Source organism: Hippocampus bargibanti, linkage group LG11 (assembly GCF_051943395.1).
Source record: "Hippocampus bargibanti isolate YZ-2025 linkage group LG11, ASM5194339v1, whole genome shotgun sequence".
Classification (NCBI taxonomy): domain Eukaryota; kingdom Metazoa; phylum Chordata; class Actinopteri; order Syngnathiformes; family Syngnathidae; genus Hippocampus; species Hippocampus bargibanti.
Genome location: NC_142744.1, coordinates 1,955,379 through 1,981,886, shown reverse-complemented (window position 1 = coordinate 1,981,886; position 26,508 = coordinate 1,955,379). Strand labels below are relative to the sequence as shown.

The 26,508-nt window shown below is 42.8% G+C and overlaps 2 protein-coding genes across 2 annotated transcripts; both read right to left on the bottom strand.

Moving 5' to 3' along the window:
- Window positions 1-337: 337 nt before the first annotated feature.
- On the bottom strand, window positions 338-17,321 carry lamc2 (laminin, gamma 2). The gene is given in 23 exon segments (XM_089007776.1): window positions 338-3,686; window positions 4,713-4,812; window positions 4,880-5,029; window positions 5,989-6,185; window positions 6,271-6,385; window positions 7,400-7,549; window positions 8,929-9,073; window positions 9,450-9,587; window positions 9,659-9,738; window positions 9,878-10,083; window positions 10,168-10,324; window positions 10,414-10,553; window positions 10,633-10,837; window positions 10,839-10,867; window positions 10,950-11,330; window positions 11,393-11,505; window positions 12,181-12,370; window positions 12,477-12,608; window positions 12,665-12,780; window positions 12,866-12,983; window positions 14,872-15,045; window positions 16,922-17,009; window positions 17,177-17,321. Coding segments are annotated over 23 exon segments (3,435 nt in total). The 5' UTR covers window positions 17,234-17,321; the 3' UTR covers window positions 338-3,432.
- Window positions 17,322-17,963: 642 nt separating this feature from the next.
- Window positions 17,964-24,553, bottom strand: LOC148891073 (CYFIP-related Rac1 interactor B-like). Its single transcript, XM_089007985.1, has 11 exons — window positions 24,407-24,553; window positions 22,711-22,800; window positions 22,060-22,181; window positions 21,859-21,964; window positions 20,952-21,088; window positions 20,788-20,865; window positions 20,603-20,719; window positions 20,448-20,527; window positions 19,151-19,277; window positions 19,013-19,083; window positions 17,964-18,940 (listed from the first exon to the last, which is right to left on the bottom strand). Exons 2-11 carry the CDS (start codon window positions 22,781-22,783, stop codon window positions 18,871-18,873), a joined length of 981 nt encoding a protein of 326 aa, XP_088864111.1. The 5' UTR covers window positions 22,784-22,800; window positions 24,407-24,553; the 3' UTR covers window positions 17,964-18,870.
- Window positions 24,554-26,508: the final 1,955 nt, after the last annotated feature.

The window sequence follows — 26,508 nt, the reverse complement described above, 5'->3', positions numbered from 1 at the left end:
AATAATAATAATAATAATTTAAAGCAGATTCTTTACTTACAGACAGTGTAGGACCTACACTGTCTGTAAGTAAAGAATCTGCTTTAAATTAGATATCAAGTAGAAAGGATGAACTTAGTACAACGAATAATAATAATAATAATAATAATAATAATAATAATAATAATAATCATAATAATAATAATAATAACGGTCTCAGGCAATAGAAGAGGTTGAAAAAGTTCTGTTGATTTGCATTAATGAAAAGCAGCTAGCAGGGGACAGTGTGAGTGAGGCTATTATCGCCGAGAAAAAATGGCAAATTCACTCGGATATCATCAAGAGGCAACTACATTAACGAACATCACAAAGGTAAATACAACGACTTTATTATACCGTACAGTTTACTTATTTAATTCAAATACAATAGCACATTTATTATACATAAAATAAGGTATAGTTTGTGTACTTTTAAGTCTTATTTAGTAGAAAATTATGTTTTATGGGGACCTGGGAACGGATTATTCTCATTTTAATGGTTTCCTATGGGAAATTAATGTTTGGAAGACACACTTTTCACCTTACACACACTTTCTGGGAACCATTTAAGTTGGTAAGCTGAGTTATCACTGTATTGTCTTTTAACTGTAAAAACAGGTTTTAAGATTGACGCATATAAGCGTGTTGGATTTCATAGGGCACGGATGTTACGGGTTTATTTTAGCGCCACATATTGTTTTTCATCTACTTAGCAGATGTATGAATACAGAACTGATTCAAACTTGTAATGTATACACCCGTTTCAAAGTCAATTAGCACATTAGCCAACGCTTGCCGCTAGCTTGAAGCGATTGGTTGTAACAGCGCCCCCTGTTGGATGTCATTGGAGAACCTTTAACTGGGTATTTCTTCATATTGCGTTCACGTTGGTATCTTGTGTTTTTCTTTCCGATTTCAAGAGAGTCTGGTCTGATTTGCGGCATACTTTCGGTAAAATAGTTTGATAATGCAACGCTTAGTCTGTGTTCGGTTTCTTCAGCCGACATCTGTACTTCTTTGAAGGTGTCGGACGATTGGCTCCTCATTGAACTAAAGTTGTGCTGGTAACTCTGGCCCATGCAAATTTCCCCATTATGGGACGAATAAAGGTTTTCTGATTCTGATAAATATATTAGTTGTGGCCCTATACAGGTAACATCCAACTTACGACCGGCTTGACTTAAGACCATCCGTACTTACGACTACGACCTCCAGACCCAATTTTTTTAATTTTAATTCTACGGCTGGCACCGCAACGCCCGGCAACGCGTACGACAATTTTGGCCAGCCAGCTAGCATCTCACACTCGCACAGCAATCGACCGTGTGATGGCACCAAAGCTGGGAGTTTGCGAGTTATTTAGCCTCCGAGTCTCTATTCAACATTTTGAATGGATTTCGACTTACGACCATTTTAACTTACGACCGTTTGGTCGGAACGGAACTCGGTTGTAAGTCGGATGTTACCTGTATATAGTCTGTTGTAACAACAGACTTCTTAAATCGTTACCACATAATAATAATAATACATTTCATTTATAAGCCATAGGCTTAGCCATGCTAATGAAGTGATACCAGAGCTAATGAGGCAATCAGAGCCAGGGAAAGAAAATTTGAATTAATTGGATAGGACAAATCAGGGGAGTATTCTACAGCTCCCCCATCTCTGTCCATTACGGATATACAGTATATAAGGCCAAAGTTACCAGCGCAACATTAGTTCTCTGACGAAGCTCTTCGGATGAGGAGCGAAACGTCCGAGACCTTCAAAGAAGTACAGATGACGGTTGAAGAAACCTTTTCCTTGATGCAACGCAGAAATATTATTTTAAATAGCGTATTTCCACTGTAAAATTGGTTCCTCACATACTGTTCCAAAAATGGAGAGCCCTGGTTTCATTACCATGGCAACCAGAGGGATGGATCTTCTCTATCACACAATATGACCCTTTTTAAAACATTCAACGTCAATTTAGAGGGAATGTAAGACTTACAAGCTTTTTTGGGGGGGGGACAAAGATCCACTTTTTTCAAAGTATGGTCATATTAAATGGATCGTTTTTCAAAGTAAAAGATTCCGTGAACGGATTGGCTTTTCAAAACAAAAGCCTGCGTGAACGTCTGCTTGTCGGTGTCGATGTTGACCGTTGCAGCATGATGACACTCCGCTTGTGCTTTGTGGCATGACTTTTGACGGATTGATTAAAATCCTCACGAGAACAAACGCTGGGTCGAAAGCCTTTTTATTGATATTTATCGTATTGATAACGTGATGAAAGACATTTTCGGAGGTCTGACCGGCGCTTTGGGCTTGGGGAAGCAGGGTCCCGAATAACTTTGTGAGTGGTAGTGAATGAGTTAATGGCCACTAACTTAGCTATCTACTATTGGCCGGCTGTCTAGTTAGCTGGCTATATATTAGCTATCTATTGGCTAGCTAGCTAGTTATCTGGCTATCTAATAGATATCTATCCAGCTAGCTAGCTATCTATTAGCCATATATTATTTAGCTGGCTATCTGTTAGCTATCTATTGGCTGGATGGCTAGCTAACTGGCTTTATATTAGCTATCCTTCCAGCTAGCTAGCGATCAATTAGCTATATATTAGCTAGCAAGGTGGCTGGCTATCTATTGGCTATCTGGCTGGTTATTTGCTATCTATCCAGCTAGCTGGCTATCTGTGCTATCTATTGGCTGGCTGGCTAGCTAACTGGCTTTATATTAGCTATCTTTCCAGCTAGCTAGCGATCAATTAGCTATATATTAGCTAACTGGCTGGATAGCTGGCTGGCTATCTATTAGCTATTTATCCAGCTAGCTAGCTATTTATTAGTTATCTATTAGCTAGCTGGCTATCTGTTAGCTATCTATCGGCTAGCTGGGTAGCTAACGGGCTTTATATTAGCTATCTTTCCAGCTAGCTAGCGATCAATTAGCTATATATTAGCTAGCTAGTTAGATTTCTATCCATTTGACTAACTTCCGGGTTGAGTCAACGCTGGCGCGAGTGGCTGTCGCTGCTCACCCACAGAAAAACTTATCCTGTGACTGTAAAGTGACCTTGAGGGTTTTGAAAGGCGCTTAGAAATTAAATATTATTATTATGATGATGATTATTATTAAAAGTATGGACAGGTTATTCTATAAATAGGAAACATAAGGCAGGAAACTGCGACTGTGCGTGTTTTGGCCAGCAGGGGGAAGGCTTTCATCTCCATTAGCATCCACCTTCCCAGGAAATTCCAAACAGGAGCTGTTTGTTGGCTAATCTAAACGCTCTAAAATGACGGGAAGAAATTCAGATCGAAACAGCGGCAATGGATGTCACGGCGAGGACCGTGTATGTGAAAAAAAAGGCAAGTAGCTTCCCCAAGGAACGTCATGTGAAAAAAAAAAACAAAGTTGCACACCATTTTAGGCTTTCTCGATCGGGGGGCTGTTGAAGCATCCGCTGGGCACCGTCTTCAAAATGTCCTCCAGGTTGGCGATGTCCCACAAGATGGCGTCGATGTCGCTGTCTAACATGGCCAGTCGACGGCGCTGGGCCTCGTCGCGCTCGATGGCGTCTCTCAACTGAGGCTCCAGATTGTTTACCACATTTCGACGAGCCGCCGCCATCGAGTTCTCCAGTTCCTGAAGGCGCTTCGGGTCCAACGTGCCCGGTTGGTCTGCGGGACGGTAAGAAAAGGGCAGAGGTCGGATTGCTTCTTAAAATGGGAACACGCACTCCCCAGGGTAGCCCGAGCCCCAAATGAAGGCTAAAAAAGTGAGGATTTTTTTGGGCACATAATTCGACGTGAGGCGGCTGCTAAGCGCTCCAAGGCCTCTAGAGGGCGCCAATTACAACAATTACAATGTAAAGCATATACAGTGAGACCTCAACTTACAAACTTTTCGTCTTACAAACATCAAATTTATGAAAATTAAACCTTATAATAAGCACTATTTTCATAATACACACCCACCACGGCTGGCGGAGTGATCTGTGGCGGAAGCACACGACCGAACGGCACCAGAGGTTAAGTTACCAACAGTCCTTATGGAAGGTGACTCTCCTTCCATAAGCCATCAATGACCATCAAAAAGGTCAATAAAACTGTTTACATTTTACAGCACAGTTTATTTCTTTAATTACAGTCCTCATGTAATGCGCCTCTCTTTCCAAACAGCAATTCCCTTTGACCTCCAACGCCATTCCATCAAGCCATCAATGACCATCACAAATGTAAATAAAGTGACTTTATGATTTAATGCAGCGTATTTCTTTCATTACAATACAATAGCACATTTATTATACATATAATAAGGTATGTTGTGTGTAGTTTTTTAGGCTTAATTAGTTGAAAAGTATATTTTATGGAAACCAGGGAACGGATTATTCCCTTTTTAATGGTTTCCTATGGGAATTTTTTTTTTGAGATACACACTTTTCGCCTTACACACTCTGTCTGGGAACCAATTAAGTTCGTAAATTGAGGTCTCACTGTACAGTACAGTATTGTATAGTGAGAGAAAGGAAGGGGGAGAGAGAGACAGATATATTGACAGAAACAGTGGGGGGAAGTAGGGATGGGGAGAAGAGAGAGAGAGAGAGAGAGAGAGAGAGAGAGAGAGAGAGAGAGAGAGAGAGAGAGAGAGAGAGAGAGAGAGAGAGAGAGAGAGAGAAACCAAATGAGATTGAGCAGGCTTCTTACTGATGCCAGCCAGCCCGGCGGCGATGTCTCGTAGCATCCGCCCGACAGCATCTCTGGCCTGTTTGGCGTTCCTCATGGCGGCGGCGGCAGCGTCGCCAGTCTATACGGTTCAAAAAGCGTCACTTTTCCGTCACTACCTTTTCACCAGTGGAGAGTCGACGGCTCACCTGCACGGCGTCCGCTTCCAAGTTCCTGGCGTTGTCAAGCTGCCCGGCGACATCTGCGCCGACGTCGCCGGCTAGCACCCGAAGTTCTTTGGCAGCGTCATGAAACTCGCCCACTTCGTTTCCGAGAGGCGGTGTGGACTTGATGGCTCCCTGGAAAGTTTAAAATAGATATTTTTGTCACTTAGGGGCTCACTTTTAACAACTGCAAGTAGGATCTCCAAAATAATAGGGAGGTCTGCGCCATTATGGGAGTGGACATCCATCCATTTTTTTCCACAGTAAATCCCAGATCCAGATCTCTCAAACAATAGGGAGGTCTGCGCTATTATGGGAGTGGACATAGCCATCTTCCAACCATCTTTTATTTTCCACTAAATCCCAGCTCCAGATCACCAAAACAATAGGAAGGTATGCGCCGTTATGGGAGTGGACACAGCTGACATCCAGCCATCTTTTTTTTACCACTAAATCCCATATCCAAATCCAGATCCAGGTCTCCAAAACAATGGGGAGGTCTGCGCCATTATAGGAGTGGACATAGCCAACTTCTAACCATTTTTTCCCCAATAAATCCCAGATCAAGATCTCCAAAATAATAGGGAGGTCTGCGCCATTATGGGAGTGGACATCGCCAACTTCCAGCCATCTTTTTTTCCACTAAATCCCAGATCCAGATCACCAAAACAACAGGGAGGTCTGCGCAATTATGGGAGTGGACATAGCCATCTTCCAGCCATCTTTTTTTTCCCACTAAATCCCAGATCGCCAAAATAATAGGGAGGTCTGCGCCATTATAGGAGTGGACATAGCCAAATTCCAACCATTTTTTCCCAATAAATCCCAGCTCGCCAAAATAATAGGGAGGTCTGCGCCATTATAGGAGTGGACATAGCCAAATTCCAACCATTTTTTCGCAATAAATCCCAGCTCCGATCTCCAAAACAATAGGGAGGTCTGCGCCATTATGGGAGTGGACATAGCCGATTTCCAGCCGTCTTTTTTCCTACTAAATCCCAAATCCAGATCTCCAAAACAATATTTCTTAATCGCCTGAAAGTGATCTGGCAAAATTGGCCAAAAAATGGCACTTGGACAATCTCCAAAAATACCTCCAGACTGGGGATTAGGCTCTCCAGTCGATTAATGGACGCCATGGCCCCGTCCGAGTCAGCGGACACGGCGTCCAGCAGGCCCCGTGTCTCCACGTTGTTCTTGGCAGCCCTCTGAATGGTCGCATTGATAGCAGGAAGTCGCTTAATGGCGGCGTCAGCTTGCGCTTGGCTATTGACAATCTGCTGGTCAAATCCTGAGGACGGATACGATGCCGTGAAGACGGACAGGACAGGACAGGACAGGAGACGGATTTTTCGTCTTCGTGTGACTTTGTTTACCTCTCAAAGTACCGAGGGCGCCGTCCAGTTTGTTGGTGTTGCTATTGATGCGCTGTACCGCGCCCTTAGTGTCAGCATATGCCGCATCCACTTTGCCTGTTAGCACATCCATGTCCTGCAACAATGTGATCACATGACATCAGGCTAACTCCACTTCCTGGCGATTTTCAGAATAAAAGCGTGAACTTGGGCATTGATTGATCAGAAATTGATCAATCATACAGAAGGCTGGAATAGGATGGAAGAAAACTGGTCAAGCTGTCCAATCTTTCTGAATGATGTCCATCTATTCTTGAAAAGTCAGTCTTTGATTGGATAGCTATTAGCTATGTATTACCTATTAATAATAATAATAAATTTCATTTATAAGTGGTGTTTCAAAACTCTCAAGGTCACTTTACAGTCACATGATAAGTTTTTCGGTGGGTGAGCAGCGGCAGTACCTCGCGCCAGCGTTCACTCAATCCGGAAGTAACTCAAATAAATAGAAAGCTAGCTAGCTAATAGCTAGCTAATAGATACAGTAGCTATTAGATAGCTAGCTAGCAGGCCAGCTACACAGCTAGTAGATAGCTATTAGACAGCCATTAGATAGCTGTTAGATAGATAGCCAAATAGCTAGCTAGATAGCTAATGCATAGCTAGCTAGATAGCTAGCCGGATAGCCAGCTAGACAGCTATTAGATAGCTTAAAAATAGCAAATAGATAGCTCGGTAGTTAGCTATCTATTAGATATCTGGCTATCTAGCTGGCTAGCTATTAGCTGTCTAGCTGGCTGGCTGTTAGCTATATAGCTGGCGGATATCTGGCTATCAATTAGGCTGGCTGTTAGCTGTTGGCTATCTATTAGCTATTTATTAGCTATTCATTAGCTAGATAGCTTTCTATCTATTTGAGTTACTTCCGGATTGAGTGAACGCTGGCGCGTGTGGCTGCCGCTGCTCACCCACAGAAAAACGTATCCTGTGACTGTAAAGTGACCTTGAGAGCTTTGAAAGGTGCTTATAAATGAAATGTATTGTTATAATATGAGGCAAATCAGGCTTGGAGAAAGGGGAATGCTACAGCTAGCGAGGCTAACGTCACCATTCAGAACGTGACATGAATACCCGCAAAATGCTTCCTTACCTGCATAGCATCCCTCCCTTGCTCCAGCAGATCCCGGACGGCGACGGTGTCTTGTCCTATGTCGTCCCGCAATGCAGTGAAGCCTGCTACATTCCCATCTACAGCCTTCTTCAGAAGGCCCAGCTTGGCCGCCATGGCGTCCGTGTCTCCCTGAATGCGACGGAAGGGATGTTGAAGACATTTTTAGGAAACCGCTTTCAAAGTCAAGGCCTGCAGGCCAAATCTGGCCCGTCACATCATTGTAAACTAGCTATATGGCTATCTAGGTGACTAGCTATCTCGCGAGCTATCTGTTGACTATCTAATAGCGATCTACTAGCTGGCCAGATAGCTTTCTATCTGTGTATTTTAGTGACATTCAGTGTATTAGCTAACTAACTATCTCGCTAGCTGGATATATAGCTATCTAGGTGGCTAGCTATCTAGCGAGCGATCTGTTGGCTATCTATTAGCTGGATAGCTAGCTTTAGCTATATGGCTATCTAGGCGACTAGCTATCTAGCGAGCTATCTGTTGACTATCTAATAGCTATCTACTGGCTGGCTAGCTAGCTTTCTATCTGCGTATTTTAGTGACATTCAGTGTATTAGCTAACTAACTATCTAGCTAGCTGGATATATAGCTATCTAGGTGGCTAGCTATCTAGCGAGCGATCTGTTGGCTATCTATTAGCTGGCTACCTAGCTTTAGCTATATGGCTATCTAGGTGACTAGCTATCTCGCAAGCTATCTGTTGACTATCTATTAGCTATCTACTAGCTGGCTAGCTAGCTTTCTATCTGTGTATTTTGGTGACATTCAGTGTATTAGCTAACTAACTATCTCGCTAGCTGGATATATAGCTATCTAGGTGGCTAGCTATCTAGCGAGCGATCTGTTGGCTATCTATTAGCTGGATAGCTAGCTTTAGCTATATGGCTATCTAGGTGACTAGCTATCTAGCGAGCTATCTGTTGACTATCTAATAGCTATCTACTGGCTGGCTAGCTAGCTTTCTATCTGTGTGTTTTAGTGACATTCAGTGTATTAGCTAACTAACTATCTAGCTAGCTGGATATATAGCTATCTAGGTGGCTAGCTATCTAGCGAGCGATCTGTTGGCTATCTATTAGCTATCTACTAGCTGGCTAGCTAGCTTTAGCTATATGGCTATCTAGGTGACTAGCTATTTAGCGAGCTGTTGACTATATTAGCTATCTACTAGCTGGCTAGCTAGCTTTCTATCTGTGTATTTTAGTGACATTCAGTGTATTCGCTAACTAACTATCTAGCTAGCTGGATATATAGCTATCTAGGTGGCTAGCTATCTAGTGAGCGATCTGTTGGCTATCTATTAGCTATCTACTAGCTGGATAGCTAGCTTTCTATTTACTTCCGGGTTGAGCTTGAGAGTTTTGAAAGGCGCTTAGAAATCAAATTGATAAGTATTATTATTAATTATTGGTTGTCCAAATTGTGAAGAAAGTCCAGCAATCATCAAAGACCAGGGAAAGAGTTACTGTAAACCAAAGATGAACCGACTGACTGACCGTCAGGGCTAGCGGGATGTCTCTGGTCATCCTGTTGATGTCGTCCAGCATACCGTAGGCCTTGGTACTCTCCACCTTGGCCTCGTCACCCACGCGGATCGCCTGGTTTTCCAAGCCTTTGACCCGCCCTGCCATCCCGTCGTACCTAAGGAAGTACGAACATAATTGGTTCCTAGACAGAGTGTGTAAGGCGAAAAGTGTGTATCCCAAAAATTAATTACCCATAGGAAACCATTAAAATGAGAATAATCCGTTCCCAGGTCCCCATAAAACATATTTTTCTCCATTCTAATTTTCTAAGCCTTAAAACTACACAAAATATACCTTTATGTATCATAAATGTGCTGTGGTTAAAGTTTGTATGCCAAGGTAAATTTTTCATAAATGTAACGTTCGTACACCGCAAAGTTCGTAAACCAAAGGGTTCGTAAACCGAGGTATCACTGTACGCCCAGGCCATCAAAACAACACTGAGGCGCAACTCCTAATTGAACATTTGATGGAATGAAACAACAACATACACCGTTTTTACTCCTCCAATCAAATCTTTGACATTTTTTCCTTTGGTGACAAGGTTCCGCATCAGTTCCAGACTTTTCTCGGAGTCCCCCAGGGCTTGGTTGGCAGCTCCCTCCACTGCCAGCGCCTTTGTCTGATGTCTGACAGATCCAGAATGAATCAGCCAAACAAGTTTACCAAAATTGTGTTGATGAGTCGCCGGTGCACGTACTTCTCAGCCAATCCCGTTGCAGTCTGCGCCAACGACGAGAAAATGTTTGGAACGAGAGGCGCATCTCCAGCTGGTAACTCCTGACAGGAATGACAAAAATACATTAGAGTGGTTTAACATCCAAGTCCTTGCTACTTCATTGTCAGAATTGCCACTACATGGCTAAATCCAGTCAGCTGACACCTTCTGTACCAGTACAAATGTGAGCTAAGGTCTTACAGCTGATCGGAGACTTGTCTTGGCCTCGGCCAGTTTACGTTTCATGTCCTCCATTAAAGTCTGAAGCTTATCTGCTTTGGTCGTGTAAGTTTGTTTGCGTTTCTTGATGTCATCGGTGGCATCGGCCACGTTCTGGACATCCTGTTCCTCGGAAAGACGAGTACGGTTGATGGACTTCAGACTGTCCTGCAGACGTTTATCCAGGTCTGTAGAACGTCACAGGTGGGATTTAGATGACGTATCACGGCTCAAGAAGTCTAACAGTCGCAAAATAAGTGACGACGTCGCACCAGACAGTTGCTCGACGTCAAGCTCCAGGTTGTCCATCAGTTTCTGGGCCGCGTTCAGCACGGTCTCCACATTGGCGTTGTTGCCAGTATTCGGTCCTCCACCAGTCTGAGAGTTCTGTATTTCCAACTGCTGAAGTTTGAGAACTAATTCCTCCATCTGGAAAATCGCACATGAAAGAAAGTGATAGCTGAGATAGCTCGGAGTGTGGCTTGTAGGCTCCTCAATGATCCAAGATGGTCTCTCACCTTGGCTTTGGCTCCATTAAAACAAGAGGGACACTCCCGCGATGACTGACACTTTGGACCTTCAAATCCCGGTCGACAGCGGCATTCACCGTTGTCATCACACTGTCCCGAATCGGAGCCCTGAAGATCGCAGTCACATCCTGCACCAACGGAAACAAACGCAAGCGTCCACAAAACCTGATAATTCGTTGACATGTCAGCTTGGTTGAAGTAACTTACGTCTGCAGGCATCGTTCAGGTTGCGGCGGTAAAAGTTGGGTAAGCATATGTCGCAGTAGCGACCCATTGTGTTGTTGATACACTTGAGGCATTCACCACTGGTTCGATCGCAACTTCCCGCCACGTTGACGTCAATGTGGCCGTTGCACCGGCAGGGTCGGCAGGGCTTCCACCCTCCAGCGCCCCCTCCTGGCGAGCCGTAAAAATCCTTCTCGACACTCGTCACACCGAAGTCCTGAGCGCACGCCACCAGGAAACGGTTACAAAAGCCAAACAATGCGTGATGTCCCATCTTATGTCATCTTTCGTCGACTCACCTGTGGTTCCAGGCGGACACATTTGACACTGCGGTCGCGTCGAACCGGGAATCAGCGAGCAGGACACTCCGTCGGCACATGGACATGGGATGCAGCGTCGAAGCCAGAAGTCCCAGTAGAAGCCATCCGAGCAGGTCTGCGTCTCGTCTGCTGGATAGCACTCACCCGTCTGTGGGTCGCAGTCACCCCCCTTGCAGCTGCAGGGCTCACAAGGGCTGAACGCTCCGTCCGTCGGACTTTGCCGTTTGAAACCGGCTGAGCATTGCTGACAGAAGTCTCCCTCGTATCCCGTGGGACAGACGCAGGTCCGCACCCACTGGGCTGGGGTGCCCTCGCCCCGCTTTGCCGAGACCAGATTGACATTGTCAAGGTAACCACGTCCTAGGAACGAACAAGAGTTGAGTGCGCAGGTTGTATCCAAGATCTAAGGTTCTAAGGTTCACCTCTTTCTCCGAAAGTGGCTCGTATCTTGATGGCGCTCAGGTTTTGGAGGAGGGTCTGGAATTGGGAAGGGGTGAGCTGAGGCCGCCATCTGCTGCCGGGCTGCTCGTCCAGTCTGATGCCAGAAAAGAGAGTATCATCCAATTATTTGGGATTATAGTTTGACCAAAAACCAGTGGAGAGGCATGCATTTCACAGCTAGGCCTTCAGTAGTGCTATGTCTGAATCAAACCAACCCGTAATAACTATTTGATGACCATACAACCTTTACTGCAGCTGCGACTGCGACTCATATAAAACGTGATTGACTACAAGTCCACTAGAGGGTAGCGTCAGCTAGGAAATAAGAACTGCGAGAAGTGCTTGGTGTCACCGACGCCAAGATCTGACTGGTTAAAGCAACGGTTTGATCGACACTGATTTGATGCTACAGGGCCAGCAGAACTGATTTTGAAGGCGTCCAGGTTGATTTCAGTCATCAGTCTGTGATTCAGACTTAGGCAGTTCAGTTTTAGGCCAACAGAGAAGGCCTTGAAGGCGCTGATGGTCCAGAAAACTGATTTTCTTGTCTTTCCCCACCCAAAACACCTCAAAGGTGGCAGCCATGATCTAAGCCACAAAGCCTTTCATCAACTCTTTTAAAAATTGGGAAGTACAGCGAGTCATGACTGAACCATGCGAGCGGTTGAAATTCCTGGTTTGTTTCTACTTGCCGCCTGGAATGTTCTTTTCTTTTCCAGAACAAGCTCCCACGGCAGCCGCAAGCTAATTGTGTTCGTAGCATTCTAACCTGAAAGTGTAGTTGATCTTTTGTCCACAAGGAACGATAGAGCTCAGGTCGCCCAGAGAGGCTGATACCCGTTGACCGGAACCTTCCAGTACCACATCATTGATGGACGGGTGTCGGATACCGCGGTCCAGACGCAGCGAGAAGGACAAGTTGTGACCGTAACTCAGGACCTTGTTGCCCAGGTAAGAAGCTGCGTGAAAGACACATTTTCACAAGGTCTGGAGGACAGGAAGTCTTGGGAAGTGCAAGGTGTTAGGTTGGGTCTAGACCCAAGTGGGTTGCGGGTCTGTTCACACCTGGCGCATACAGGTAAACCGGCAGACTGTTTCTGGAGATCACCTCTATGTCCTTGTACTTGGGGGACCAGCGGGAGTGAACATCCACCGGGGTTAAGCCGTGAGACGTTGCCGCCTTCCAACCGTCGGGCCCTGCAAACGGGACCAATCAGTTTCCTTCCGACAGGTCTTAATGACGAAAAACTTACCATGTTCAAAGGTGGACGAGATGTTGTCAACGCTGAACGCCGACTGAGGAGAACATTGGCTACTATGACCATAACAAAAACAGAATGCACTCCTGGAATCCTGCCTGGGTCGTCGTCTGCGAGGCAGAAGAACGGGAACAAGAACAAGAGAAAGTCGTAAAGGAAGAAAACAACGTTGAAATGTCATATTTTGGTGTTAACCTTGGAGAACATCCTTGGGGACCAATGGGTCCATGGGGACAGAGGTCACACTTTGGTCCAGTGACTCCTTCCCTGCAGGTACAACGCCCTCTGCTGTCACAACTACTGCTCACGGAACCTAGAGGAACACCAGGAATCATTCTGAGTCCATCGTCACACGATAAGGGAGTCCGTCTCATGTACTTGACTTTCTGTTGATAGTTCGCTTAAATGTCCACTGAAAAATCCAGTGTCATGAGTACGGGTGTCCAAAATGAGATTAGCTGCATCAGTGAATTCTGTAAATCATTGGTTCTTAATCTGGTTGGAGGCACCGAACCCCACCAGTTTTATATTCACTGAACCTTACTTTCAATGACTGGGCCTACTAACTACAGACTAGACTGAGGGGTGGACCTGTGCGGCGGAGGACCATCGAACCCCTGAGACCGACTCACCGAATCCCTAACTGCTGCTATAAATGCTTAGTAACGATTCCGATCATTTGAACAAGGTGTTATTGGTCGAGGGGAAACTTCTAGAACAGGAATTCTCCAGGACCGAAGTCACCGACCCGTGATTTAGAGTGTCGAGGATGTGCGATTGATTCTGAATGGAATGATTCACTTGTACCAGACGCCTTAATGACCCATGTCTGGATTTTTACATTGTGGACTGGATATCTGATGACTCGAGAGCTTAAATCAAGGGTGTCTAGGACAGTTTTTGCCATGGGACCCTTTGTAGTTGCGGTTTCCTCTCAGGGTCTGTTATGAATTTTGGGAAGCCATTAGAGTTTTCAAATTTGAAGTCAATAATAATGCCTGTTGTTGTAATTTACATATCATAATTTGAAATTTTGGTTCAGACCTTAGAAAGCACCATGGAAATTTCACAAGTTTGATTAGCTTTCGCGGACCGAATGAAATGATGCGGTGGGCAGAATCTGGCCCACGGGACTTGACTTTGACACCTGTGATGTCAGGGAGTAGTCAGCTAGCTGGATAGAAATAGCAAAGTCGCTATCTAGCTTGATCGCTCGCTAGCTCGATCGCTAGCTAGCTGTCAGAGATGTTCGATCGTACACTGTGGACAAAGACTCGAACCCGGAAAGATTGTATTTTACTGCCGGCAGGAGATGCAGCCATTCATGACAGATGCCTGAATTCTGCAGCCCTCTTCCAAGCTATTTATTGAGAGCATATGCAAATTAAAGTGATACATTAGTAAAACTTACTTTTCTTGATTAAAATACAGTAAAGTCTCGTTATATCGATATTCAAGGGAGTCCGAAAAAATATCGATATAACCGGGACTATCGATATATCCGACCCTGTTTGCATGTAATTTTCTCCGTGCGTGCATAGAAATAGTATCGATATAACCGGGACTATCGATATATCCGATATCGATATAACGAGACTTTACTGTACCACACCTCTTGAGTTCTAAGCACAAACAGCCGTAAGCAATAAAACATTCTTTTCCATGAACTGATAAATTTGTAACCTGGCTAATGAGCTCTTCCTGTGAAGGAGTTTCAAGTCATAAATTACTCCTGTGATAAAGGAGTTTCCCGAGTCCTAAATTCTGTCCAAGGCCAGATCTCCTAGATGAAGATGACATTTTAACAAGCTGTGTCCGTTGACCTCAGATTGACCCCAGGTTGTCTGTGCTTCAATTGTGTATTCGAGTCACACATGTTGACTAAGCATATAACAGCATGACACTTTTAAATATGATAACTTCTTATTCTCCATCACTAGCTCGATCGCTAGTTAGCTCGATCGCTAGCTAGCTCGAAAAATGAGCATGGAATTTTAGTCTGATTTGCTATCGCGGGCCGAATAAAATGAGCTGTTAGGCCAGATTTGGCCCCCGGGCCTTGACTTGGACACCTGTGGCTTAAATGATTAACCCAACACTCATGCATTGGCCTATGCGTCATGGATGTGTCGTGGATGCGTCATGGATAGGGATGGGCACCCAAATGGAACCTTGACGTTGACGTATGGCGGCACCCTCACCTCCGGGGTGGCAAGCACACGATTGGCAGCTGTGAGTCATTCCCTGTTGGTAGAATCCATCTTTGCAACGTTCGCACTGCCGTCCGTGGCTGTTTCCCGAACAGTCCACGCAACGGAGACCCCGGGCATCGTGCACGCACACACTCGAGCGGCCGTTGCACTCGCAGCGGAGTTCTATCAAAAATTGCAAAGTAAACATCGAGAGGGGAAATCATGACATGGACTGGTGACCACTCAATTGTTTGTTCGGCTTTACCTTGATGACCACTTAGTTGCCTTTTTGTACACAGCGACTTGTCAATTCTAAATGTGTTTGTTTGTTGATTTATTTACCTGTCTGTCTGTCTATATATCATTTATTTATTTATTCATCTATTTATAAATGCATCTATTTTTTATTCATTCGTTTATTTAATTATTGACTCATTTATTTATTTGGTTAACCATTTATCCATGTATTTATTTATTTTATTCATACGTATGTATTTATGTATTCATTTATTAACTGCAATTTTGATTGTAATTTTAATTAGTTTATTTATTTGTTCATCCGTTTATTTATTTTATTTTTATTTGTATTAATTGTAATTATAATGTATTTATTTATTATCTACTATTATCTTATCTATTTATTTAACCCTATATCCATGTATTTATTTATTTTATTTGTGCTTATTTATTTATTAATTATATTATTAATATTTTAGAATTACAATAATTAATATATTCATTAATTAGTTTGTTTATCCATTTATCTATTTGTTTATTTTAATGTATGTATTTATTTATTCATTAACTTACTCATTGTATCTGTCTGTCTATCTATTTTTTGACCATTTATCCATGTATTTATTTATTTGTATGTATTTATTATACTTGTAATATTAAGTAATTTGTTTGTTTATCCATTATCTATTTTTTAATGTATTTTATTTTTATGTATGTATTTATTTATTCATTAATTTATTAATTGTAATGTATTTATTTAATTTGTTTGTTTATCCAATTATCTATTTGTTTATTTAATATTTATGTATGCATTTATTTATCCATTTATTAATTTTATATATACTATCTTTATTCATTTATTTATTTGTATGTATGTATATATGTATTTTTTATTGTAATTGTAATTAAATATATATTTATTTATTCATCAAATTATTTATTTGTATATATGCGCGTTTATTTATTGCAATTGTAATAATAATTTAAATTGGACTTTTTATTTTAATGTATTTCTTTATATAGTAATTTTTAATGAGTGTATTACCAGTGCAAATGAGGCAGAGCAGCCTTTTCTGTGAAATCTGTTTCCGGGCATCATATAATAATAATAATAATACATTTCATTTATATGCGCCTTTCAAAACTCTCAAGGACACTTTACAGTCATGTAATTTTTTTGTGCGGGTGAGCAGCGGCAGCCACACGCGCCAGCGTTCACTCTATTTTGCCTTCAAATGCATCGAGATAAGGCTTCAAATCTTTTTAAATGGCTGTCGGTGCATTCTTTAGTGGACAAAATAAACAATAGCAGTCTTTTTAAAAAAAAATATATTATTAGAAAGTAACTATTAATCAGTTGTAAATGAAAACAACTATTTTTTTCCCTCCATCCTGTGGCGACCACTTCATGAATATTGGAAATACAACCGCCAACGCGACAAAGGAGACCACCGTGATAGAAGCTAGTACCAAAGTCCATTGGCAAGTACCCCAAGTTTATTTTTCCAACATAATCAACTGTTCTAATTCTACACTTTTTTGACTATCTACCTTGTCGACGTCGACCCTAACAGCGCCTCCTACAGTAATTGTAAGAACACTGTCAAAATCTCCTTGAAGTGTCCAAAATGCGAACTAAAAAGCACATTCGAGATCAGGTTAAGGTTCAAAGTGCACCTCAAGTTAAACACAACAACAAAAGACGCCGCGTTCGCGCCAACACGCAAATCGAGTTGAAAGGTCAAAGGTCAACTTGTAATCCGATAACAACTCGACCGATGGCACCGTGGTCAGAAGAAAAATAAAAATAAAAGTGACTTACTTTCCGTCGCCGTGACGACACTAAAAGCAAAGAATAATGCGTAGAAGGAAATCTTCATGTTGACTTCTTCATACCGCGCCTTGGAATCCTACAAAAAGTCAAACACACTCTGCTTTTAAGACCATATCCGTGTGTGTGCGCGGCGTGTCCGGACACGCCAATCGTATTGACACGCAGACGCATAGACACACACTCATGCACACGCGTGTGCTGGCATGAGCGTGTTCAGGGCGTTGTTGTCGGTTTTTACAGCACCTTGAACTTCCTCAACATGTCTTCATGAGTCCAAGTTCCTTGACGAGGTGGATTCATGCTAACGTGAAGGACAGTTCACTGCCATTCCTGAATTTAGTTGGGAATTGAAAAGCATGACGTGGAGCGCCATTCCTGAATTTGCCATCAAAGAGAACAATGTTTCAAGTCGAGTTAGCGCGCACACACACACACACACACACACACATTACACATCGACTTACTCAAGGTTTACTCATGGTTACACACACACACACACACATTCCTGTTTCAATATTTTTGTGAGGTCCGGGTAACTCCAGATATGAGGCGTGAGGACCATCCTAACACACACACACACACTCTTCCCACAAGTCTCAACAATACGCTCACGGGCAACCCGGTTACCATGGCAACGCCCCACCCGAAGCACTCACACACACAAATAATCTAGCAAGTGGAGTGGGCTGGGAGGGAGTCGTTAGTGCCCCCTACAGTTAAAAGTTGCAAATTCAGGAACGACGACAGTGTGGAAGAATTTCTTTCGGGTGTTTGTGTAATAATAATAATAATAATAATATATTTAATTTATACGCGCCTTTTAAAACTCAAGAACACTTTACAGTCACAGGATATTTTTTCTGCGGGTGAGCAGCCGCAGCCACACGAGCCAGCGTTCACTCGACTCAATATTTTATCATTATTATGATTATTATTATTATTATTATTATTATTATTATAATATAAAAAATGTGTGCAATTGGGATAACGATTTATCTTTGAAACCTACATGTGTCAAAGTGAAGGCCGGGGGCCAAATCTGGCTATATATAATAATATAATAATAATAATAATAATAATAATAATAATAATAATAATAACATATACATATGTATATATTATATAACACTTTAACAAAAGCTGAAGGTGGAACAACGTGCTAAAATGGACAAAGGGCAAATGCTGCCCCTTGTGTAAGGGAAAAACACTACCAGAGGTCTGACCAGCACTTTACCTGCACCCAATTTTTTTTTTACAAGAATGGCACTCTATGTCACATTTTCAATTCTCGAATAATTTTGTGTATGTCAGTGAATGAGTTAATGTTAGCATTAAGCTAATGAACTTTGGTTTGACTTAATTGTATGGTTTGGTTGAGCGTGAGCGCTAAAATGGGGAAAAAAGGGAAATGCTACCCCCTTGTGGAAGGGAAAAATATTGGCAGAGGTCTGGCCAGCTGTTTATCAGCACCCAAGGAAGAGAAAAAAAACTAAACATAAACTAATGCCGTTCTACGTCATATTTTCAATTCCTGAATAGCAGTGAATGAGTTAAATTTAACTTTAGCCCTCTACTATTTGTCCATTAGTACCATGACAGTAACCAGCAGTGCGTTGCGACTCAAGCCAAACAAACACGCAATTTATGTAAACAAAAAGATATAAAAACTTTATTAAGCTTTACTAAGCACAAAACATAAAAAATATCAAACTTATGCGCCTAATAATCACGAATAAAAACGTCTTTGGCGCTAGCCTCAGCTAACTAACATTAGCTTCCAGTTGCAGATCAACCCGCACGAGTCACCACTAACTCAAGATGGCCGCCCCAGAGGTAGGAACATTTTTAAACCAAAGAAGAAGAAATCCAAAGAACCAATGAAATGCTCAAGGAGCTGTCGTGAAATGCAGAGAATGAACAGACGGGGGTGCTGTTGCTCAATTGATGCTCAGCATGTTCCTGATGTGTTTGGGTGTGGCCTCGTCGTTTAGATGCTTGGTGGTGTACCTGCAGGGGTCAAAGTTCAACACGTTGGCCAACGGCGACTTAGCAGCAAGTCGGGAAGTGCAAAAGCGTGACCTTAGCGCGTCCAGTAGACCTTCCACGCTGCCTGCAGGCTGCTCCCGAAGTACCCGGATGCAACCTTTCATCTGCACGCAAATGGCGATTATTAGCGGTCGTCTTCTTCACGTGTTTTGCGTACACGCGTGTTCTCACGTCAATGTTGGAGGTTTTGACGAAGGCTCCGGCCGGGTGCACGTGGTCGTAAAGGATGATGACGCCCACCATCACCCGTAAGCAAAACAATAATGTCTCCTCGCTGGTGAAACGACTTCTGTACTCTCTGTTGCACGGATACAAACGTAGATTAATTTTCCAAAATGGCCGCGGAAAGGGGGCGGAGCCGGCGGTGATGCGTCGAGCGAGCTGGCTATCTTTTAGCTATCTATTGGCGACCTAGCTAACCGGTCGGGCCGGTGGGTTGGTCGGGCATTATTTGGCTTTATCTCAATTCTGTGTTTTATTAGGTAGCTAGCTAGCTGTCTGAGGGCCATCTATTAGCTAACTACTAGCTGGCTGGCTATTAGCTAACTACTAGCTGGCTGGCTAGATAGCTGGCTGGCTATCTGTGGGCTAGATAGCCCACAGATAGCTAGCTAGCCACCTAATTATCTAGATAGCTATCTGTGGGCTATCTATCAGCTATCTACTAGCTGGCTGGCTAGCTTTCTATCTGCATTTAATAGTGACATTCAGTGTATTAGCTAACTAACTATCTAGCTAGCTCGCCACTTATATAGCTCTATAGCTAATAGCTAGCTAGCTATCTGTGGGCTATCTATTAGCTATCTACTAGCTGGCTGGCTAGCTTTCTATCTGTATTTAATAGTGACATTCAGTGTATTAGCTAACTAACTAGCTAGCTATAAGCTATAAAGATATCTAGCTAGCTATTAGCTAGAGATATCTACCTAGCTATTAGCTAGAGATATCGAGGTGGCTAGATAGTTAGCTAATAAACTGAATGTCACTATTAAAAACAGATAGAAAGCTAGCCAGCCAGCTAGTAGATAGCTAATAGATAGCCCACAGATAGCTAGCTAGCCACCTAATTATCTAGATAGCTATCTGTGGGCTATCTATTAGCTAACTGGCTGGCTAGCTTTCTCTGTATTTAATGACATTCAGTGTATTAGCTAACTAAATATCTAGCTAGCTAGCTATTAGCTATAGAGCTATCGAGGTGGCTACCTATCTAGCTATCTGTTGGCTGTCTATTAGCTATCTACTAGATGGCTGGCTAGCTTCCTATCTATTCACTTCTGGGTTGAGTGAACGCTGGCGCCTGTGGCTGCCGCTGCTCACCCGCAGGAAAACTTATCCTGTGACTGTAAAGTGACCTTGAGAGTTTTGAAAGGCGTTTAGAAATGAAATGTATTATTATTATTATTAATTTTCCAAAATGGCCACGGAAAGGGGGCGGGGAAGGCGGTGATGCATTCAGGGGCCTCACGGTGTTTCCAGCATGACTTTGCAGACGCTGGCCATGGTGCTCAAACAGTCGGTGGTGTTGTCAACGGGAACCTCGGGATTCTGTTCACACATGATGCGTTCAAGTCACGTGCGGGGCGTATTTTCAGCGTAGAAATAACCCAAGGCGGGACTAACATCGGCGACAAACTTGATGGTGGCGTCGCTGAGCGTCTTCAACATGGGCGTGGCGCTGGCGTAGAACAGGGACATGCGATTGGCCAGCTCGTTGTTGACGTCGGCGTCCGCGTCGCCCTGATGGACGAGTCCACTTGAACGTTACGCGGAGGAACAATGGCGCCTTGGCCATGTGCGATTCTTACTGATAAATTGTTGATGCGCATGCGACTGATGGTGCGTCGGTAGTAACTGAAGTCGTTCTGGATGGCCGGGATGGTCATCTGCGACACGCGGCGGCGACGGGACGATTAAAAAAAACGACATGTCGGGAAGGCGAGGGTGAAAATGAAGAAGGAAAGGCGCCCACCTTGAGCTCGTCGAATCTTAGCGTGAAGTGAAGGATGAGCGCAAACTGCCTGGCCAGCGCCTGTTTGTTCTCCAGCTGCTGGGTGGGCGGGGCTTCGGGACCCGTCAGGATGTCCAGCAGGCAACACAGGCTCTGTTCTGATTGGACGACACCCAGTGAGTGAGTGAGTGAGTGAGTGAGTGAGTGAGTGAGTGAGTGAGTGAACAAATTAACGGATGAATGCATTAGCAAATGAGTGAGTGAGTGAGTGAACAAATTAATGATGAATGGATTAACAAATTAGTGAATGAGTGAGTGAACAAATTAACGGATGAATTGATTAGCAAATGAGTGAGTGACCAAATTAACGGATAAGCAAATGAGTGAGTGAATGAGCGAGTGAACAAATTAATGGATGAATGGATTGGCAAATGAGTGAGTGAACAAATTAACGGACGAATTGATTAGCAAATGAGTGAGTGAGTGACCAAATTAATGGATAAGCAAATGAGTGAGTGAACAAATTAATGGATGAATGGATTGGCAAATGAGTGAGTGAACAAATTAACGGATGAATGAATTAGCAAATCAGTGAGTGAGTGAGTGAGTGAGTGAGTGAGTGAGTGAGTGAGTGAGTGAGTGAGTGAGTGAGTGAGTGAGTGAGTGAGTGAGTTGGGGGTTGGGTGAGTGAGAAACAAATTAATGAATGGATTTGCAAATGAGGGAGTGAGTGAACAAATTAAAATTTGAATGAGTGAGTGAGTGAGTAAGTGAGTGAGTGACCAAATTCATGCATGAATTACCAAGTAACAGGATGAATAGACATTGGCGTAAATGACAGAATTTCTCTTAATCAGCAAATGAATGGATGAAGGACTGAATGACTGAATGAATTGACTTTTCGTGAGCAAGCGAGTGAAAGCATTACCCAGCTTGTGGGAGAACTCATAGAAGCGTTTGAGTTTCGCAACAAGGGGGACAACGGCAGACCAGGCCTTCTCCTGAACTTCCTCCTCGCTGGGACTCTGGATGGCCTGCGCATGCAAATGTGCACAATTCACCTTCACACCTTCACACCTTCACACCTTCACACACTCACTCCAGGCATCCATTAGCGAGTGTGCATTACCAGCCGGATTTCTTCGCCGGCTCCCGTGTAGGCCTGCAGTTCGTCCAGGATGACCTGAGCCTCCGTCAGCACCTTGTCCACCTTCTCCCAAGCCTCCTTTTCTGACCACGATGCCTCCGCATCTGCACACACCGTACAATTCACATTATATGTGTGTGTGTGTTTGTATGACTAGTCTTGTGAGGACCGCTAACATTTTATACCATACGTAGTGAGGACATTTTTGACAGGTGAGGACCTTTCGGACGGTCCTCACAAGTTTTTCATTGTAAAGGCTTCTCGAGGGTCTATATATGCACATGATAATGTTTCAGAGAGGTCCTCACAAATTCACCCAAAATGATTTTTTTTGGTGTGTATTTTCATTTCACTTGGAAACACACACTTTTTACTCACTGTGTGTGTTGATGTGTCTTTGTGTGTGCGTGGTTAATGACAGGAAAATGTTCATACCACAAAAAAGTAAAACGATATTTTAACCAAATTCACTACAGGGGTGAGGACTTTAAATGTACCCATTCAGAAACCTCACTCCTTATCAGCAACGGTGGTCCTCACTCCTTATCTGGAGTTATCCGGACCTCACAAAACGATTGAAACAGGAACGTATGTGTGCATGTTCATGTGTGTGTATGTGTGTTTATGTCTTACTCTCAAAGTCCAAGAAGAAGTTTCCGGCGTTGTTGTCGATGTCCCTGCTCAGCACTTTGATCAAGTTTCCCATTCTGGCACAGACAAGACCTTGAAAAGCGTTCATCGAAAAGGGTTAGCTTAAAAAAATCCATCCGCTATTCATTTATTGATTATTTCTACATTGTTAAAATACACTCATGAATAATGTTCACTTTTCCACAAAATGTGTCAAACTTTGACTCTTGTGAATGCCTCAAAACTTCACTGCGGGCTTTTTAACAAGTGAAATGGACAAAAAAAATGAAAGTTGAATTCATTTATTGGACAAAATGAGCGCTTTTGTAAACAAAGTGATTGACGATTGATTACGAACAAACAGATTGACGCACATGTGAATTGCTTCAAGTGAGAGGAGTGCAGAGTGAAAGAGGAAGTGATGACGTGAGAGCTAAATTTGAATGAGAGGAAGTTGAAGCCAACTGGTTTGAAGTCAGGTGTTTAGTCTGTATCGAGGGTATATCGTATTTGTATATGTTACGGATAGTTTTTACAATACAATACAATACATTTTGATTTATGTAGCGCTTTAACAACAGCATGTTCTCTTTTATTTGTCATTAAAAAAATGAAATCTGAAACATGGCAAAAGGTAAAAAAAAAATATCAACATTACAACAAATCTACCTATCGGCCTTCACAATCAGTTCTGCAGGCCCTGGAGCATAAAAATTAACATTGATGAAAATGTTGCTTTCACCAATCAGCATTTGCTAGCTATTCGCTATCTATTAGCCATCTAGCTGGCTGTGTAGCTATCTAGCTAGCTATCTATTCAATATCTAGCTGGATGGCTATCGAGCTGGGTAGCTGTTGGCCATCGATTGGCTATTGGCTATTGGCGTCTATCTATTTGAGTTACTTCCGGGTCGAGTGAACGCTGGCGCGTGAGGCTGCCGCTGCTCACCCACAGAAAAACTTATTTGGTGACCTTAAAGTGACCTTGAGTTTTGAAAGGCGCTTATAAATGAAATATGTGGTTATTATTATTATTATAAATGACACTGATTTGATTAGGACGTGCCAACATGCTGTGCGCATGCGCAGAAACGAGCACGTTGTGACCAGATAACAAAAACATCAACAATAGTCTCGCCCGTCATCGTAATGCATTTTAACTGCAATTTTTACTGATCATTATACTGTATTTCGAAACATTTCAGTCCCGGAAAGTGTTGTTTTTTATTGTCGACACGCAATGCAAAAAAAAAACATTTGTGTGTGTTTCAACGTGCTTTTTTTGATGACTAATGTATTATTACGCTAAACAGGGTGGCCAAAATGTCAACTAGAAGCCATTTTACAAGCAGGATCTCCTAATATTTGGTCCTCAAAAAAACTTTTAAAAACGTGAGGAGATGGTGTGACTCGTCAAGTGGCCGCCCAGAAACATGTTGTCGCTAACCGGAAGTGTGCGTTTGTTTTCGGTGTTGGGACCCCTCTGCCCACCCTCCCCACCAGCCCCAAACTTTTTTTTTTGCTCCTTCAACAAATCACAACTTTTAGAGCACAACAACTCCACTCCGAACTTGTTCGTCGAGTCTCAACAGGAGCTGACGCGTCTCAACCAGCGGGACCCACCCAGACCCAAACCGGCCGAGACCCAGACCCGAGACCGAAATCCCGACCGCCACCATCCCCACACCGCGGTGCTCACCTTCGCCGATCGGCGTGTGATCAAGGCGGGATCGGTGCGGGTTCGAATGGTTGGTTTTGGCGGGTCCAGGTGATCCTACATGCCGACAACCCGGAAGAGGCGAGTCGGCGCTGCGCTCACTATAAAAGGAAACGTTTCCTGAATGAGCGACCAATTGGAGGACGGCGCGGGAGATGTGACGTCAACGTGAACGCGAACGCCTCGTAGGAAAAAATAATTCATCAGAAGGCAACACGACGAAAGGAACTTGAACGCCACTCGACGGTCAATTGGCGTGTTTGTTTCCACCCGAAACAAACACAACTAACAATAAAATTGCTTCGATTTGTTTCTAAAATATTTTTTTATATATCATAATCACACCACCCTTTCGTGAAAACAATTTTGCTTTCAAAACGATTGGAATAATGACGTTTGTCTCACCACTTTGCTTCTTTCTTTACATACTACAAAGGGGGTCATGAAAAGTCCGGAAATATATTATTCATCGTTTAAACTTCCGCGTCGTAAAGGCGGAAGTACTTCCTGACTTGACAAAATTATATACTGTACCTGTAGAATCTACATTTGATTAAATTGGGAGGAACCGAATGATATCAAATTACATTAAAAGTTATAAAGTAAAACTAAATGAACGTAAATTTAACAATGTGTACTACAATTCAGATTATGTGTAACAGGGTCAGTAAAAAAATACTGTAATGAGTGTAGTCTATAATAATAATAATAATATTAATAATACATTTGATTTCTAAACGCCTTTCAAAACTCTCAAGGTCACTTTACAGTCACAGGATACGTTTTTCTGTGGGTGAGCAGCGGCAGCCACACGGGCCAGCGAAATGTAAATATCTCCACTGCTAGACGAATAAAGGTAAATCCAATCCAATCCAATAACTCAAAAAGCTAGAAAGCTAAGATAGCTAGCTGATAGAATGCTAGATAGCTAGCTAATAGACAGCTAGCTAACTCTATAGCTAATATCTTTCCTGACTCAAATAGCTAGCTAGATAGCTATATTGCTAATAGTTAGCTCTCTAGCAAAATGTGTGAAATGATATTTACCCGACGTATATTTAATGTACGTGAAGTGGAAATGACTATGGTGGTGTGTGGTTGCTATATTGCAGGTACTGTATTCCCCTTTCCTCAGGACTTCCTCATTTTTCACTTTTCCCACCCTAGTACAAAATGTATTATTTTAGCTTTGACTTGTGAATACATACTCATCATTTGGGCAAGGTTTCTTCAATGCTGTTTGTGTAGTTTGTGAATTAAAAAAAAAAAAACACAATACAGTGATACATCGGTTTTCAAACATAATCCGTTCCTCAAACCTGTTTGAAAATCGATTCGTTCGAAAACCGAAACAGCACTTTCCATTATAATCAATGTAAACATTTTTAATCTGTTCAAGTATACATGGGCATAACTCACCCCCTCCTGAAATTTTTGGTTAAAAACCGGAATGAACAAAAGCCAAGATGTTCGAAAACCGAGATTTGACTGGACTCACTTTCTCTGACAATCACACAATAACACAGTGTAAAGAAAAAGACGAAGGTTTGCACTTTATAAAAAATAACCCACATCAAAATTCACACACAATGCCTGGAGTGCTTGAACGTTTTGTATGTGTGAGTCTGTCTGTCTCTGTGTGTCTGCACACACACACACACACACACACACACACACACACACACACACACACACACACACACACACACACACACACACACACACACACACTCTCTCGCGTTTCTAAATATAGAATTGGGCAAAGTAGGCCGGGTTCCTCCCTGCTCTGAATTTTCCTTTTCGACCTTACAAGGAATTGAAAGTGAGGCGAGCAGACAAATACGCAAATAGATACACTCTATTGCCTTACAAATTCCCATCAAATGTGTTTTTAAGAATTTAGAAATGCTAGTGAACATGCTAATAGAGGTTAGCATTGCTCATAAATACCCCAATTGAAGAGATTGTAAAAATGCTAACAATCATGCTAACACCGCTTAGCAATTACAGTTCCCAACTTTCTGTCTTTTATGTTGTCCGATCATCAAATTCAATGTTTATGTTTGTGTGTGTCACAATCCTAT

What these genes read in the sequence shown, in the direction of transcription:
- LOC148891073 (XM_089007985.1), bottom strand. Translation starts at nt 22,783, where the DNA reads ATGGGAAACTTGATCAAAGTGCTGAGCAGGGACATCGACAACAACGCC. An exon ending in AAAGTCATGCTGGAAACACC is followed by an intron (nt 19,278 to 20,447) that starts GTGAGGCCCCTG and finishes TCCGTGCAACAG; the next exon opens with AGAGTACAGAAGTCGTTTCA. An exon ending in GGTCTACTGGACGCGCTAAG is followed by an intron (nt 18,941 to 19,012) that starts GTCACGCTTTTG and finishes TGACCCCTGCAG; the next exon opens with GTACACCACCAAGCATCTAA.